A 19,317-nucleotide genomic window follows, 5' to 3' on the forward strand; every position below is an offset into this window, starting at 1 on the left:
TATTTGTATTGTACTTGTTTGTAGTTGAATCTTCCGTCGTAAAGTCCGTCTCATTTTTTATTGTGGATATAGTGAAAGATGTGGCGACAGAGTTCCCTGAATTATCAACTGTTGAAATCATATCAATCGACAGTGTTGAGTCGGTTAAATTCATATTTGCCGTATCATAGTTCTTACTAGGCTCAGTAGTATCCAAAGAAACATAAGCTGGAGTAGTCCCTAGATTATCTAGAGAATCATCCATAATAGTTTCAGAGAATGTTGTTGAAGTATTCGAATTAATATAATCTGTACTAACCTTTTCGTACAAATCACTTTGTGTTACCGCATTCGAAAATATCGGAATTGAGACAGGTTCCTGATCAACTTCAGTACGTTTTGTCGTTCGATCATACTCGTTTTCATCAGGTCTATATTTTGGAATACTGGTAATTTGACTAGATGCATCTGTAGGCTCTGCGTCATATTTACTATCACTATTTATTGTTTCAATGTTTATGCTAGAATATACTGTAGTCTTCTTTTCATTATCTAGCTCAGTAGTTGATTGCGTAGACATTGATTCAGATTCTGTAATATATCCCTCATAATTAGTTGTGTGTTTGGAGACACTTTCAATTATATTATCAAAGGTCGTTGTTGGAAGCTCTGTGTTTTGATAATCCAAAGTTGAAGATTTTAGATGAAGGTCAAAGTTGCCTGTTGTATAGTCCAATGTATCATTTAATTCAGCTATTATCTCTGTAACTTGTGATAAATTTCTGATTTCATCTTTATTGGTAGTAATCACATCAGTAGTCTGGCTATCACTTATTGTATTTACAGTTGTTGTAACTGTATTTTTATACGGCGCTTCTTGTTCAGTAGATAAACCTTGTGATGTAGTAATAAAAGTATCACCTTTGTTGTAATTAGCGGTGGTAGAAATAATATCAGAGTGTCCCTCGGAGTACATAGTATTCACTGCCTCATTTTTTTGGGTACTATATATTATTGTATTGGGTTCTGTACTCATTTTACTTGTGTTTTCTATTAATGGGTTTGTTACATCCTTACTTTTTATGGCAAATGTGCTGAATTCACTTTCTTTCTCCTGAATGGAAGTTGATGCGGATAAGTCGATTACATTGGATTGGATTGTAGAAGTCATTAGATCGTCATTTTCATTATACATGTCGGTTACTTGGTTAAACGGAGACATACCATTTAACTTATTATCTAAATTTGAAGAATAGGTTTTTGTAGATTTTACTTTTTCTGTAAAGGATTCTGTCACTGTACTAAACTCATTCAAATTAGTTAAATCTCTTGTTGTAATGTCTCTAATTTCATTGGTTATTTTATACATTTCTGGGTTTATAGTTGTCTTACCATTTATGGAATTATCGTTTATAGTATTCTGGATATCTTTGCCTACATATTTATTTGTTTCTGTTGGGTATAAAGTAGTATGGTCTTCTGGATTACCGGTGGTTGTTTCAAATTTAGTGGTAAAAGTTAATTCGTTACTCAATGTACTTAATGTACTTTCTGTATAAGTTTCTGTAGTTTTTTCAGTTGTTTTATAACCATAGTCAATGTAGTTCGTAGAAGGTACGTCATTTGAATTTGAGCTAATATCACTAGTTACAGACTCCGTGGTCTTATCGAGAGAAAAACTAATATCTTCTTGATCAGTAATATCAGTCGTCTCATAAGAATTTATGTCATTAATATCAGTTTGGGTTGTAGTAGTCTTTTGTTCGGAATTAGGTTCATTCAAATTCTGACGACCAGTTATAAAGCTACCTACAGATTCAGTAGTGCTTAAAAAATCTTGTGGTGAATATTCTGCTGTTGTTGTTTCTAGCATATCAATAGCTTGATCACCTCTTTCGTGTGATACCGTAGTTCCTATATTAGAATCATTAAAATTTGTTTTGGGATTATTCAGGGGTGTAATAGTTGACATGAAATTTATAGTAGTAGCAGTTGAATTGACCGAACTTAGAGTAATAGATGGGCTGGTTGTATTCTGATACGATGATTTATTAAGATTTTTATGCTCTTCAAAAGAATTTTGTAGGTTTCGCCTGTTCTCCTGATTCTTTGTATTTACAATTTCATTGATTCTCTTATGAGTACCACTTGTTTCATTGCGCTTTAAGTACGGTTTATTAGTACTCGAAGTTGATTGTTCAGAATACGTGGTGTTATCAATCTTTATTGGTTCTTGGCTTTCAAATACAATGGGGGTGACCTCTTTCTTATTTTCAACATTTATAACTTTTTGAGTGTTCGTATCTATACCTTCACTAGTAGTTTCACGTGTTTGATCTGTAGAATATGTACTTATTGTAAAGCTTTCTGTTACCAGTGTAGAAGAAGACGTTCTTTCTTCAATATCGACATTTGATTCTGTTACAATCGAATTCATTTGCAAAGGAATAATTGTTGACTCCACTTTATTTATTAAAGTATCAGTTGCTTCTGTATTAACATTATCGATTATAGTATTAGTAGTCATTATAGTCGAGTCATAATTGTTAGTATTCAATTCAGATATCGTGTACTGTATTGTTGTAGTATCGGCGTTTGTTTCGGTTAGTGGGACATGTAAAGGCCGAGCATCTGTTAATAGAAATAGAGTAAATGTCGAATTAATTAAAATATTCACTTACTATAATAAACAACACTATTTTTGTCATAGCAAGGCCTATAAGCAAATGGAAACATTACATACATAAATAAATGAGGAATATAATTAAATGATTATGAAATGTGTTAAAAATATAGTATTTGAATGCTAGGCAGATAATTCACATCTACTTTATATAGCAGTGTTTTTGTGGAAAGTAAAGTTTTGTTTTCATTCCAAAAACTAACAGAAGAAATATATATAATGCACAATTTAATTTATATATATATAAAATATGATAGGACACAGAGTAGGTACTGTTAGTTACACCGAAGTTTACTACAATGTTATAATATAAAATAATCATACGAATCACCAATCACCCAAACTAATTTATACATACAATAAAATGTAACGTTTATTATAGTATTTTCAAGAATTCTTTGTCATAATCCGACTTCATAAGGATTTTTAGAAAAATAGTATAACCGGGTCTGCCGAGATATCATGGCCAGTACTTCGTGGCGTTTTATCGGACAAATGGTACCTTGAAAACTATAGCAATAACCAGTTCATTTGGAGTTAGTTTTGCTATTTACATATTAATTGATAGACACAGACTCGCTAGCTATATAGTAGAAGTCTGTAATTTATCATAAATGAAAAAATGCATGAGTAGGAGTAAGTAAATCAAGAAAGTAAAATCTTTTACATATTATTTTATAAAATTAGCATACTTAGTAAGATTATACATTAAATGAGATCGTTTACAGTTATAGTACTTACTCTCCATACAGGCGCCGGAGAATGGATCACACGGTACACCTGGTCGGCAATGAGCGCAATTTGTGGATACTTTATCTTCTGTGAAATATTACAAAATTTAGATACATATTACCTTTATGTCTATGAACTAAGTGAAATGTATACAAAACACCGGAAATTCAGCCTGATTTGTTCTATAACATAAAACGTTCGTATATAAGATTTTTTAAAAATAATTACCACGAATACAGATGCAGCCATCACATTTCGTATTTGGATATCTCGCGCAGTCAGATGAGGTTTGACACTGGCACACTGTAAAAACATTATTTGATCAAGAGTCACGTAGATTGCAAAAAAAAATTGTGTTAAAAATGTATGGTTACAATTTTAACACTTTAGCCTAAGCTTTAATTTATTAAGTTAAAATCTGAAAACTCCGCTTTACATAAAATTTAGTATGGGATCAGATTGTGCTGTGTGTGAGAAATATCATGAAAGTTTTATTTTATTGAAGTGAAACTTTTTTAGGTTCGTTGAGTGTAAAATTTCAAGGTTGCGTCATGGCAATACCTCCACGTCATGGAGTAAGGCGATTTTAGTATCTTTGAATCTTGCCGAAGTAGTTTCACTTCTAACACGTGTGCTCGGCACACTCGGTCTTTATTATACCTATATTTACCTTTGGAACAAACAGGTTGATGATCAACAACCGCGCAGTGATGTCCGGCCGCGCACGGGCCGCCCCGCGCGCACGGGTCCGAGCACCGGCCCTCGATACAAGCTTGCCCGGACGCGCATTGCTCATGCGCACTGCATCCTAAAGCTGTGACGAAATACACAATAAGCATCTACTCTTACGAAACATAATTGTTTCAATACTAACTTGAAATAATAATACTTTAATGCAGACACAACGAGATATTATCATCAAAATAAGTATCTATTACGGAAACTGTATTTCAATGAATTCGTTTTCGCATTAATTTCGTAAATATGACTTTAACGTTGCTTAAAATGATCAATAAAATAGAATAATGACACTTTTTTGTTCGACTTTATTTCACGGCGAGCAATCTCTATGAACACTAGACACTAATTTTAACGCAAAAACAACTGCACTCTTTATAAAAAAAATCATTCTCAGTCTTTAGATGTATATCAAACTCTAGAAGGCGCTATCTACAATACTTTGTATATAGGATAATACATAAATAATTATAATAGTTTTACAGTTAGAAGCATTATGTTAAAACATTGCAAGCTCTGTCTCGTGGCAGATGGGCTGCATTGTTTATACTTGCAAAAGCATTAGAAATATTACTTATATTATTGCATTAAAAGTCCTTTAAGCATACCAACACCAAGGGTTAATACAACAATCTCTTTACATTCATAAATTATAACATGCTGAAAACTACCTTATCATAAGGTGTTTATTTTGCTGAAAGACATACAAATAAGCTAGAAAAGAAGAAAAAAAGGTAAGAACTGCGTGAAGGGTAGATACGATCAATATTTCCTGGAATATGAAGAAAAAAATTATTAAGACTCATTCAAAGACTAAAATAGATAATAATATGTCTAAATACTTTCATATCCTAGTGTTTTCAGAACAATTTACCTTTAATGCAGCCGTGTTTTTCATCATGTATGAATCCATACGGGCAAAACTTGCAAACTGGGTGATGATCTTCAACCGAACAAGGAGCATCACCGCATGCATCTTTGCATGGATCTTTACATTGAAAATCTCGGCAGGCTAAATTTTGTGGACATCCATTGTCTCTTAAACATATAGATACTGTCGCGTGACAATCTTTGAGGCATACGCACATGACGCGATGCTCCACTACTTCACATTGTTTTCCTTTAGGACACATAGGTTCTCGTGCTGCTAAACATGGATTCATGCATTTCGTTTCTCTACAGACCGCGTTCGATGGACACTGTTCATCCCTGGTACACTCTGCGTGTTCGGGAGCACATGTCAGTTCGCCTCTTTCGTTCAATGCGAAACCATTTCGACAAACGCACACCGGTTGATGATTGCGAACTTCACACTTTTGATTCGGTCGGCAGCTATGATAGTCCAGGCACGGATTTCTGCATATATTTGTATCGAGATCGCATGCTAATTTAGGCGGACACGGTTTAGTTTCGGAGCACGTGAAAGTGTTGTTAAAATCAGTGGACGGTTTGCAAGTGGGGTCCAGCCGACAGGCCTGCCGGGGGTCGCCCACGTAGCACTGCGGGCACGAGCAGTGCGCGCGGTGCAGCACGGAGGCACACAGCGCGTCCTCGCCGCACACGCCGCGCACCGTGCACGGCTCCACGCAGTGCAGGCTCAAGCACGCCTTGTCCACGGGGCAGTCCTTGTCGCTCGTGCATTCGATACCTAGGAAGATGTGAAAGAAGAAAGCAGAGTCGAAAGAGCGGTCCCTTCAGCCGCGAAGAGGAAACTTTCTCACGAGACAGTGCATGCTTTTTGAAACTGATAGTTTATGACCAGAAATATATAACGGTAGGTATATTATTATAATAAAGCGATATGTACATGAAGCCGAACAAAATGTTACTGACTGTAATCAAGCACGAATGGTGAGAATGCTTCCACTAATATCAACATTAAAATGTGACCTAGTGTTTTAAAATTATATATTTATACACGGAACCAGCTTTTTACATATATTACAAAAGTAGAATAATTCGTTATACTTTTGCAAAAAACATAATATCTTACAATTCTTGAAAGAATATGAAAAAACAGAGAATTCACCCCCTCGAGGCAGTGAAAATAAAAAATGACCTTTTTAAAGAAAGTTTAAATTCCTAATAACTAGTAAAATGCAACCATAATACCTAAGTGTTGTTCATTTTTAATGTTGATGAAATTAATGACTGCACCCAATAGCTGATATTTGTCTCATGCCAAATTATACTTAAAAACTATCTTCTCTGCCTCTTAGCGCATAGTGAAAACTCTCTCTTATTAGTTCTTTCATTGTTTCTTGAATCTTTTTACAGCTATTTAGATTTAACTATGCCTTGATATGATAACTTCGTTCATATTTCTCACGACGATATGGGATATTAAACTTATATGGAAAATTATAACTTTTACTCCTCAAATATTATGTCGTGCATTTTTACAAGTGAATGATTATTAGTTTTTATAAATTACTCACTAGTATGACATTCAATATCAGCTTGACCTTCCGTACCGGGAACACAACGACAAACAAACTCAGCACCTTCTCTTAAGCATTCGCCATTAGTACCACACCCAGTTGTTCGACAATCAACAACGCTACGTTCTTGGGTACCTAAAAAATATTGAAAACATTTAATACAAATGTCGACGCTTCTACCTGTTTTGTTACTTTTTAATGATACATACATTCAATATTTGGATCTCCATTTGGATAGTTCCGAGGGCAATAACATTGGGTTTCTCTATTTTGGCCAATTCTACATTGCGCATTTATACCGCACACTTTGTGAGCGCACGGCGCCATAGTTCCACAGAAACATTGGTGCTGTGGATTGCCTGCACATCCAGGGGGGCAGGTACACTCATAATTACCATCATCCATATCTCTACAACGAGCGTTTACTCCACAAGGATTTCTTGAACATGATCCTGATGTAGGTTTCGAACATTCTTGTTTCGGATTACCAATGAAATTCGGAGGGCAAGAACATTGTGGGCTTCTGTTTACAGATCTGCATATTGCATTTATTCCACATGCGTTTAAACAAACATTTCTACATTTACCCTCAGTATTGCACTCCTCGTCTAAAGCACAGTCATCATTATTAGAACATTCGTAGGATTTACATTCCTTAATAGGATCACCAGAATATCCACTTGGACAACTGCATACAGGGCGGTGTCGAGTTGATATGCACAAAGCATTTTTTCCGCAAGAATTTTCCCGACAAACAGGAACACATTGTTTTGAAGAGCATATCATATCTTCGCCACAATCTCTGTTACTGTTACATCCTGGCAAACAAACCTCTTGAGAACAGATTTGCCTTTGCGGGCATTTATTTCGAGCCGAACACATGACCCTACAACCACCATTGTAACATTTTTCACCACAATCGCAATCAGAATTGTTGTCACATAAAGCTATACAATAGCCACTATCGTCGCATGGGCAGAATCCATCGCATTGTAATTGCTTTCTCTTACATTCCACCAGAGGATTACCAGTGTAGTTACTTGAACAACTACATGTAGCTCTATGGTTGATTACTTTGCAATCTGCACAAATACCACAACTGTTGCTTTCTTTACATGGGTCTGGAAAGAAAATGTATTTTAATAATATTGCAGACTTCAATATAATATAAATTTTAATCATTGTTTTCATTGTATTATTGTAATCATCTATTAAAGACTACCATACCTTTACATTGTCCATTAATACAAGAATGATCATCACTGCAAGCGTTATCGTGGCGACATCCCTGCTTACAAATTCTATTTTCACAAATATGACCCTCATTACATACATCATCACTATTGCATACAACTCTACAAATGCCGCGTATACATTTTTCATTAGACATGCAAACACCATCACTAAAAATAACAAACGAAACAAATTAGTTTACACATAAAAAATAATATCAATTTATAATTTTTTAATTAATACGTTAAAAATAATGTAATAATACCTTCTACAGGAGGGATAACATGTGTCTCCATAGCAATTGAAGCCTTCAGAGCAAGTTTTATCCTTATTACAAGGGACAGATATTCTACGACAAGCTACTTTCGGATCACCCGCTAAAGAATTGGGACAACTGCAGACGGGTTCATGGTCTTTCGTTAAACATAGTGCATTGGCCCCACACGAAGCCGGTTGTGTGCATGGATTAACACATTGTCCAGATATACACGCTTTATCAGTCGAACAATGCGAGTTGGATTTGCAACCAGTAACACAAAATCGGCCGTCACATATTTCGCCATCGGAACAGTGCTCATCAGAGTTACAAGCGAATCGGCATACGCCTAGATCACAGCGTTCTCCCTGTAGACAGTCGGCCCCATCAGGAGTACAGGCAGGTCTACACCGATCGTCCTCACATCTCCATCCAGACGCACAGTCGGTATGCATTGTGCAAGTAGGTGATGGCGCCCTGACGCAACCGACATTTGGAGTTGGATTCGGAATCAAGCCGTCGAAGCAAGAACAAGATGCTTTTCGATCTACTACAGTGCACAGGGCGTTCGGTCCACAGGGATTAACGGTTTCCGCACACGGGTTTCGGCAATAATTATTTCTACAGAATTCATCAGGTCCACAATCGTCATCGTGCCGACAACCATAGTGGCAACTATTTCCTAAACATATGTGTCCAAGGAAACAATCGTTATCCACACGGCAAGTTACTGAAATAAACAAAACATTTTTCAAAACATTCGATTAGATTTAATAATAGAAGAACCTCATAGCTTATTATTTGATGTAATTATAAAAAATGACAATAGAGATAAAATAATATGAAATTAAGTTCTTACATAAACAAGCTCCTTTAGAACATCGTTCGTTTTGAGCACAGTCCTCGTCATTGTTACAGTTTGGTAGGCACATGGAGTCCTGACATACATGATTATCTTCACATTCTCCAGAGCCACCACACAGCCTTGGAACTAAAGAAGTACAATAAATACCATATTTATTTTATACCTAATCATATTTTATTGACAAATTTTTAAACAATAGAAAAAGTCGATCATGAGGCGAAATTCGAATATTTCTAATTGCCAGGGCGATTTTTTTCTATTCTTTAAAAATGTCTCATTTAAAACCATTTGAATGCTATAAAACTAAATATCAAATATTATATTTCCTAAAATTCTTATACTTACTTCTGACACATTCAACGTCTTGATTTCCTGTAAATCTGTATGGGCAGCTGCATTGAACGATGTGATTTTCAGTACGGCAAATTGCATTTAAGCCACAAGTCTTTTCCATTTTACATAAATCTAAACATTGTCCATTCACACACTTTTCCGCAGATCCACACTCTTCATCTTGGATACATAGAGCTTAAAATAAAACAATAGATATTAAATATATTATTATATTAATAGACTTTCGTATAAATAAAAAAATATCGTAATCATAATTGAAATTACCTTTGCAAATTTGATTGTGGCAGTATTGGTTTTCGGAACAATCTTCTTTTTTAGTACAAGTGATTTCTTGGGGTCGGCAACCTTTTTCACTAGCTGGATTACCGATAAAACCTGGCTTACATTTACACTGTCCCGTGTGTCTAGCAGCTACACAATCCGTATTTAACCCACATTTCACGTTATCACAGGCATCTACAAAAAGATAATTAATATAATATTCATAAATGAAAATGCAAAGGAGCACTGTATTTACATATGACGAAAATATTTACCTGTGCATTTCCTTATACCATCGGTTATTGTGCAGCGTGCAACTGTTGGACAATCTCTATTAAAACGACATTCCGATCCTTTTTGACATCCTTTTTTATAAGGATCTCCTACTGTGCCTTCAGGACAAGAGCAAAGAGCACCGTTTCTTGAATTTTTACACTCTGCTCCATCGCTACAAGGATTTGATTCACAGTAGTTAATTTTTTTACAGCTTTTCAATGGGTCGCCCGTATAACCGGGTTGACAGTAACAAACAGCTTGGTGATTTTCAGATGAGCATATTGTATCTTGTCCACAGTGGTTTCGCGCTAAACATGCAATTTTACACATATTCTTATCACAAAATTTGTCGTTAGAGCAGTCATTATCTGTATTGCATTCTATCTTTTTACATCCTTGAACCGCATCACCGAAAAATCCTTCTCTACAAGAGCAAGTTGTTTTGTGAGAAGCAGCAGTACAAACAGCATTTCTTCCACATGGTTGATTTTTACAAAGTTTAATACATTGAGGTTTTCCATTCTTATCTTCAGTACACTGTTCATCGTCAGCACAATCTTCGTTATTTGAACATTCTATTTCTTTGATACAAATTCTATTTGAACAATAATAAGATTCGGGACACGTATTGTTTGATGTGCACATTAGTCTGCAAGTGTCTTTAATACAGATTTGGTCGTTTAAGCAGTCTCGTGAATTTTTGCAGACACCTAAAATATAAAAATAATATTAATACATTCAATAAAAAATGTATCATTCATATATTAACACCGTTATCTCAATAATTACTCACCAAGACATAAATTGTCGATACATTTAGTTCCAGAAGAACATCTACTGTCATCACTACAGTATTGAACCGGTACACATCCTAATACAGGATCGCCCGTAAATCCAGAAGCACAGTAACAATGTCCAATATGATTCCTAGATAAACAATTAGCATTCCTTCCACAAGCGCGTGGGATGTTGCATGAATTTCTGCATTTATTATTAACACAAGCTTCTTCAGATGGACAATCTGAATCTTTTATACATTCAAATTTAACGCATCCTTTGTATGGATCACCGTGACTTCCCGATTGACATTCACAAACTGGTTCGTGCTTGGACACATAGCAATCTGTATTTGCAGCACAAGGCGATTTATCACAGGGATTAACACATTGATTTTCTATACATTTTGTTATTTCAGAACAATCACCATCAGAAAAACAGTCCCCTGGACGTTTGCAATGATTGGTACTTAGATCGTGTATTGTTCCATTCACACAATTGCAAATAAATGATCCAGGTGTATTTTCACAAACTGAATTTAATGGGCATGGGTGTAATAGGCATTCGTTGACATCATCACATCTGTTACTTATAAGTTCGAACCCAGGTGAACACATGCATGATGCACGATGGTTTACGATTTTACAATTTCCACCTTGACAAACTGTTTCATCACATTGGTCTGTAAAATACAAAAATTAAGACGTTAAAATATGTTAATTAGTATTACTTTAACTAAAATAAAAATACAATAAACAACTATGTATGTACTTACATACGTTTAAAATAAAATTTTGTAATAAGTTAATAACTATTATAAATATTTATACATATATCAATAATTTCTATAAAGGACTTTTCTATCTCTATGCAATGGAAGTGACTAAAATTTAAAGTGTTTGATACAATCTCATGATACGATATAATAAATAAGGTGTTTCATAAACATGAATTTCACTAAAAAAAAAGTTAAAATAAACTTACCAGAACATTTATTGGTATCCTGACGACAGAACTTATCGTTTGGACATTCAGAATCGTCAATACACTCTACTTTGAAACATCCCACTTTTTTGTCAAACGGATTTCCTATGTGACCTTTCTCGCATGAACAAGTAACTTTGTGTTTTTTAACAACACACAGAGCATTCGTGCCACACGGATCATCTTTTTCACAAGGATTTGTACATTTTCCACGTAAGCACACAAGTGAATCCTCACACTGATTATCACGTCTACATTGATTTGGCATCAAACAACCAGTTTTGTATGGATCTCCTATGGCCCCACTGGGACAAACACATTTAAAAGATCCAATGGCATCTATACATTGTGCTGTTGGGTGACATGGATTTTTCATACATTCATTAATATTTATGCATTCATCCTGTGTCATTTCAAAGCCAGGTAAACATTGACATTTTGTTTCTCTGCACATTTGATTATTCAAGCAGTCAGAATTACTTTTACAGCCAACAATACATAATCCAGAGCTACAGTGTTCACCGTGTAAACAATTGCTACTGGAATGACAAATTTTGTGACATTTGTTATCATTACAAGTTTCTCCTATTGCACAATCAGAATTGGCTTGGCACGGCACTTGACATAAATGAGCAATGCACATATGATCTGGTGGACAATCCAAAGTTTTTGAACATGAACTTGGTTTTCGAACACACCCTTGTTGAGCCGTGGGTGTTCCCTCAAATCCAAGGGGGCACTCACATATAGTTTCATGCTGATTTCTAGAACAAATAGCGTTAGGACCACAAATTTTTGTACCTATGCAAGGATTTGTACATTTGTTATTTACACAAGCTTCTTCACTTGGACAATCTTCGTTATTTCGGCAGCCTATTAAGCATTGACTTCCAATACATGCTTCTCCAATACTGCATTGGGTATGTTTAGAGCATTGTTTTGTGCATAAATTTTTAATACAAATATCTCCGTGGTCGCATTGAGTAGAATTTTTACATGCTGCAAAACATTGTTCGTTATAACAAATATCTCCCGCACAGTCATTGTCACTGACACATTTCACTAACTTCTTCTTACATGCATTTATTCCTTTTATGAGTTCATAGCCTTCGGAACATAGACATACAGCCTTTCTATTAACAATTCTACACAAAGAATTAGTACCACAAGCATTTTGACATGGATTAGTACATTGGCCACTGACACAAACAGTATCGGCTGGACAGTCATTGTTCCCATTCAGACATTCACTCCGCGTTCTACATCCTTCATCCTTCGGGTCTCCTACTAAACCTTCAGGGCATTTACAAATAAACGATCTGCCTGAGGGCTCGCATAAAGCAGTTGGGTGACAAGGATTAGGTTTGCATATATCAACTCTTTTACAATTAACTTCTGCAATTGGATCCGGCTGGTATCCAACCGGACACCGACATGTAAATTTATGATTTTCTGGAACACATACTGCGTTATCACCACAGGAATCATCTCGACAAACGTCAATGCATGTATGAGTCATTCGATTGCATAATTGATGTGGCATGCAATCTAAATTGTATACACATGGAACTAATTTACATCCAGTGGCTAAGTCATTAGGATCCCCTGTATAAGGCCCAACGGGACATTGACACTGTGCCACATGGTTATTAGTAACGCACAAAGCATTGGGTCCGCAAACTACTTGGTTACAAGCCGGCACACATTTTTTTAAATTGCCAATATTTCTACAAACTTCGCTTTCTCTACATTGAGCATCATTTGAACATTGATTTTCATCTATAGGTACACATCCATCTCGATCATTGGGATTTCCAACAAAACCTTTTAAGCATTCGCATTGACTTTTATGATCCTTTGTTATACATTTTGAGTTCTGGGGGCATGTAAATGTTTTACAATTATCCAAACATTTTTGAACGCCTAGTATATCTTTTTGACAAGATTTATCACTGTCACAATCTAAGTTACTCTTACAGTCTGATGTTGTTGGCTGTTCACAAATTGAACTTAAAGGATTCCATAAATAGCCGTCCTTACAATCGCATCGAGCACTATTATCTACAACTTTGCATATTTCATTAGGACTACAAATGATAGTCGAACACAAATCAAGACATCTTTTAGTTGATCCATCCACTGATACACAAATCTGTGGCTCTGCACAATCACTATCTACATTACATTCCACCTCATTGGGTTCAGGTTGTTGCAGCTGGCAACCAATTTTAACGTCATTAGGCTTTCCAATAAAACCCTCTGCACATATACAATGGGCGTGATGATTAGAACTGACGCAAATGGAATTAGGACCACACTGCAATTTACTGCAAGCATCTAAACATCTCCTTGTATCTTTGCCTATTTGGAAACATATTTCAGTATCTCTGCAATCCCCATCAGTTAAACAATTTTTATCAATGCTGCAACCTTTTAGTAGATCATTAGGCTCTCCGACATGGCCTGGAAGACATTCACATTTTCCTTCTGCGCATATTGTTTTAGGTCCACACAGCATAGAACGACAAGCGTCAATACATTTCGATTTTTCACAAAAATATCCTTCTGGACACGTATTATTATGGGAACAAGTACAGACAGTACCATCAATGCATTTCGAAATAGATACTTGTGTGCACAACTCGTATGGATTGCCGATAAATCGACTTTTGCAAATACAACTAAAACTTCCGGGTGTATTAATACATATTGCGTTTTCACCACAAGGCCTCGAGTTACATTCGTCTATATCAATACATTGTAAATTTGGATTGCCAATATATCCAGGCGGGCAAAGACATTCAACATGTGATCGAGTCTGCTGACAAACTGCATTCGCTCCACATGAGGCTTTGGCACAAGTAATCTGTCTTCGTGGAAGACAATTCTTATACGGATTACCAGTGTAACCTTTATCACATTTGCAAACGTTTGTTTGACCATAAACACAATGTGCATTATCGGCACATCCAGGCTCACAAGTGGGCGGTGCAACAGCTGAAAAAAAAGGTTAAAATATAGAAAAAGAAAAACACAAAATAGAAAATGGAATGGAAATTAAACTTTAGGTTTAATAAAAATTGAATTAGCTAATATTATACTTACGTGGCATACACAGCAGGTCAGGATTTCCAACAAAGAATGCGTTACAAACACATCTACCAGTTTCTTCGTTGCAGCTTGCACCTATGCCACAGACCACATCTTCGCAACGCTGTCGACATCTACCCGCAACACAGGACATGGGCTCTTCACAAGGCATGCCAGCTCCGCATACGTCTCTTCTACACACCCCTCCGGGAAATGGATTCCCCACCATGCCCTCCGGACACACACACGTTGGGCCAGTTTTAGATATTATACAATGTGCTCCAGATGCACACGAGTAGTTATCGCAACCTAAAAATTTGTAATTAAAAATTAGAAATGAATATAATAAATAATTTGAGGCACTTATTAGAATTAATAATTAAAAGAAATATAATATTTACCAGAAATACATTTTCCACCTTCCGGTTTGGTATATCCCGGGTTACAGCGACACCAAGCTGCATGATTTTCTACTTCACAAAAAGCATTTGGCCCACATGATACACTTACGCAAGGTGAGACACAAGTCCGATTAAGGCAAGCTTGATTATTTGGACACTGATTATTTTTGCTGCACAGTAACTTTTGCGAAGGTTCGTCCTGGGCGAAACCTAAAAAATAATTATTTTAAATTAGCAAATAGTAGTTTATAATAGTATCTTGTGATAAAAAACAACTTTTGACGTATAATGTTGCACTTACATCCAGTTTTGTATGGATCTCCAACCATAGATTGTGGGCAAATACATTTATAACCACCTTGCTCATCATTACAAATTGCACCATATGCACATGGAGCACTATGACACTCATTCCTATTCGTACAACCTGTATACGGGTCTCCTTCAAAGCCAGGCATACACATACATCTAGGTGGATCACTTGGAGTACATTTAGCATTTATACCACATATGAACCTCTCGCAAGGGCTTTTACATTTTTGTCCATCGGTAATATCTAGATAAAATGGTGGTGGGCACACACAGTTCCCAGGTTGAACACATTTTTCATTAGCAAAACAATCGCTATCACTGATACATCGTTTCTGATTCAAACTACAATGTCCTGAAACGGGATCTGTTCCATATCCAGGGGGGCATTTACATATGAAAGAGCCTACTGTATTAACGCATTCGGCGCCAAATCCACAAGCTGGTTGATCTAAAGTACATTCATTTATATCTTCACAAGCACCAGCAGCAGTTTGAACAAATCCAGCAGGACAAGCGCAATAACTAACAGTGTCTGATATTACAATACATTCAGCTCCTTTTCCACATTTCTTATCTTTTGTGCATCCGGACAAAACACAATTGCCATCAACAATCTTGTATGGTGGTTGACATTGACATGAGATATCAGTACAATATTCACACAAATTATATGGATTACCACTATATTCAGGTGGACATTTACATTCATAGCTGCCTGGTAAATTTTTACAAATAGCATTTAAACCACAAGGTATTCGTCCATGCTGGGTACATTCATTTATATCTTCACATACGCCAGTTTCTAAATTTCGCGTGAATCCTTGGCTACAAATGCATACATTCTCATTATCATGTAACACGCATTGTTCTCCCTGAGGACACGGATTCGTAGAACTGCATTCAGTGGTTTGCTTGCTTACAAAACAACCTTCTATGTATGGATCTCCTTTGAACTGACTTGGGCATTCGCATTGGAAGTGACCCGGTAAATTTTTGCAAACAGCGCCGTTGGCACAAGGATTTGTTTCACATTCATTTATATCCAAACAACCACTGGGCGATGTAGGGTCACCTGAAAATCCGTTACGACAGGTGCATTGGGCTGTTTGTTCATTTAAAAGGCACTCTGAATTGCTTCCACAATGTAAAGCTTCACATGGATCTGTAAAAAAGATTTATTGGTAATTAAAAACTGCTTTTGGTCTATCAAAATTAACATCATCATCTATTGTACTAATCATTTAAAATTAAAAATATATTCAAAATACTTACGACGACATTCATTTCCAACATTGGGTTCGGGACAGACGCATTTCATGTTACCATCACATAGACCATTTCCGGGACAATCATCATTATTATTGCATGTAAGAATTTCTGAACATTTGACACGAGGATCAGGATCTGCGATCGTTCCCTCGGGACAGACACAGTTATATGACCCTTTTTCGTTTAAACATTCTGCTCCAGAACCACAAGCTCCATCTGTTTCACATTCATCTATGTCAAAGCAATTTTTAAATGCATCTCCAGTAAATCCTTCCGGACAGTGGCATACGAAACTTCCCAAAGTGTTAGAGCAGGCTGCATTATTGCCACAATGGGAAGGTACTCCATTAGAAGTATCACACTCATCAATATCCACACAACCGGCAGATATATCGTTCGGATCGAAATTCCAGCCATCGTCACATACACAATAAGCATCGATTCCATCAGACTTGCAATAGGAATGTTCACCACATTTGATATCTTCACATGGAGCGCGACATTTCACTTGAGGTGGAGACCCGATAAATCCTCTTGCACATTGGCAAGAAAAGCTCCCTATAGAGTTAATACAAACTGCATTTTCTCCACATGTCGATGCATCTACACACTCGTCGATGTCCGTACAAATCGATCCCTTTGGCTCAAATCCATTTTTGCAAAAACATTGGTCATCTATGCATTCAGCATTATTTGTACAGTCGAAGTTAGATTTGCATAGAGTGTTAACATCGATCTGCAATATAACATAGCGTTAGTAATTTTGAACAGTTGAATAGAAACATGTTTTTTTTTTTAATTTACTTTACCTGTTCACACGCAACTTGAGCGTCTGGCTTGGCTCTATATCCTTGAGGACAAATACAGTTGTATCCAGGAGAAGCATTTTCACATATCGCGTGTGATCCACACGGGCGTTCTAATATTTTGCATTCATCGACATCTCGGCAGCCGTCCGACACGCGCGCGTCCCCAGTGTAGTCGGGCAGGCAGGTGCACACGAAGCTACCCAACGTATTCGTACAAGTAGCGTGCGCTCCACATACCGCTTCACTACTTTTACACTCATCCACGTCTGGTTTAACAAACAACTCATATCTCATTATTTCGTTCCATTTTTGTCTAAACATAAATTACATACGTACGTCAAAGAAACGACGACAGCCACTACGAAGAAGAAATGGCAGGAGCCCAGATTTCCAAGAATAGAATGACTCGGTAAAGAAGATGAGATCTAAATTTGAAGAAGAGTATGACTAATTTGTATGACCTGTATAAATGAGAGACGAAAAGATCGTACCGCAACAGAAGTTCTGAAACATAAAACGTAGAGAGCCCGAAAGAGATCGACGTCAAGAGTGTTATTTGTAAACGTTTAGGGTTAAGTTAGTAGAAGCGTGAGCCTCCGCGCGTCACAGCGGCGGGGCGGTCGGCTTGTTGGGCCGTTGTAAAGATTAGAAAGCATTAAAACCGGACAGAGAACGTGGAGGTTGGGTTTGTGACTCACCGACGCACTGGACGTTGGGGTCGCCTTGGTAACCGTCTGGGCAGAGGCAGCGGTGGTTTCCGGGCAGGTTTTCGCACAGAGCGTTGCGTCCGCACGGGTTGCGTGCGCACGCGTCGCGGTCGTGGCAACCGACACGCGGATCTCCTTCATGACCGGGCAGACAGCTGCACTCGTACCCACCCGCTAGATTCCGACATACTGCCCCCACTCCGCACGCGTCCTTGTTCGCACATTCGTCCACGTCTACACACTAAAATCGAAACTTCATGTTACACGTTTGAACCGTGATATGTGATATGATTTTATTATCAGACTATGTTGGGTAATCAGGTTAAATAAAATTATTTCAATAATCCAAATATAAATGCAATACACAGAATCAATACTTTCTGAAAATATGTAATTTGAATATGCATTCGCTTCATTGGAAACTAAATATCATATAATCAAAAAGCTATTAACAACATCGTAAATGCGCAATCAACCCATCAATACATTCTGTGATAATGTTCCTCAACATAATAACGATTATTTGCCGAATTGGGTAAACTTTACATCTATTTTAAATACAATTTAAGAACATAGAATAACAGACAAAGTATGGCAGCTTCTAATATAGAGCCTAGAGTTTCTTTTAAATAACTTACTCCATCAAATGGATTTCCCGTGTATCCTGCTTGACAAGCGCACGTATAGTTCCCAGGGTAGTTTTGGCATACAGCATTCGCACCGCAAGCACCAGGCCTTCTGCATTCATCAATATCTAAAAAAAACATAATAATTATAATACATATTTGGGTTGATTTTATATTCCTTACTTTCTTTCACTTTCTTGATCATTATTATTACATACACACAAAAATTACAGACATAGAAAATCTTCGTAATTCACACTGTCAAAGGGAATACTTTATATTTTTTTAAAACAGGTTAATCATTTCTCAGAATTTAGCAAAATATTAAATAATTTTATAATTCATCTTAATAATTAAAGTTTAATTATCTTACCTCGACATTCCTCTTCGCCGTCGCCCTCGAAGCCTCGGTTACACTTGCATATGAAATGTGCGGGAAGATTGCAACATTCTGCATTTTCCACACACCTAGATGCTATGGCTGGATCTTCACATTCGTTGATATCTACAAATGTTTTATTAAT

General features: G+C 36.7%; 1 protein-coding gene across 1 annotated transcript in view; it reads right to left on the bottom strand.

The window, feature by feature from the left end:
- Positions 1–19,317, bottom strand: part of dpy (fibrillin-like protein dumpy) — a 94,369-nt gene that overhangs the window by 64,120 nt on the left and 10,932 nt on the right. Inside the window, exons 6-27 of the mRNA XM_090105662.1 lie at positions 19,167–19,298; positions 18,806–18,921; positions 18,159–18,408; positions 17,461–17,726; positions 16,655–17,387; positions 15,372–16,544; positions 15,071–15,280; positions 14,685–14,978; positions 11,580–14,576; positions 10,612–11,277; positions 9,818–10,528; positions 9,546–9,737; positions 9,273–9,455; positions 8,922–9,053; positions 8,072–8,792; positions 7,801–7,976; positions 6,783–7,694; positions 6,571–6,708; positions 5,007–5,780; positions 4,065–4,208; positions 3,623–3,697; positions 3,404–3,481 (exon numbers count right to left, since the gene is read on the bottom strand). Of these exons, the coding sequence (XP_089961788.1) occupies positions 3,404–3,481; positions 3,623–3,697; positions 4,065–4,208; positions 5,007–5,780; positions 6,571–6,708; positions 6,783–7,694; positions 7,801–7,976; positions 8,072–8,792; positions 8,922–9,053; positions 9,273–9,455; positions 9,546–9,737; positions 9,818–10,528; positions 10,612–11,277; positions 11,580–14,576; positions 14,685–14,978; positions 15,071–15,280; positions 15,372–16,544; positions 16,655–17,387; positions 17,461–17,726; positions 18,159–18,408; positions 18,806–18,921; positions 19,167–19,298 (11,073 nt within the window). The remainder of the gene's footprint in view (positions 1–3,403; positions 3,482–3,622; positions 3,698–4,064; positions 4,209–5,006; positions 5,781–6,570; positions 6,709–6,782; positions 7,695–7,800; positions 7,977–8,071; positions 8,793–8,921; positions 9,054–9,272; positions 9,456–9,545; positions 9,738–9,817; positions 10,529–10,611; positions 11,278–11,579; positions 14,577–14,684; positions 14,979–15,070; positions 15,281–15,371; positions 16,545–16,654; positions 17,388–17,460; positions 17,727–18,158; positions 18,409–18,805; positions 18,922–19,166; positions 19,299–19,317) is intronic.

The sequence above is a fragment of the Colias eurytheme genome, chromosome 9, assembly GCF_061535395.1.
Source record: "Colias eurytheme isolate Ceu_HAF_F1 chromosome 9, ilColEury1 Martin Lab GWU primary, whole genome shotgun sequence".
NCBI lineage: Eukaryota > Metazoa > Arthropoda > Insecta > Lepidoptera > Pieridae > Colias > Colias eurytheme.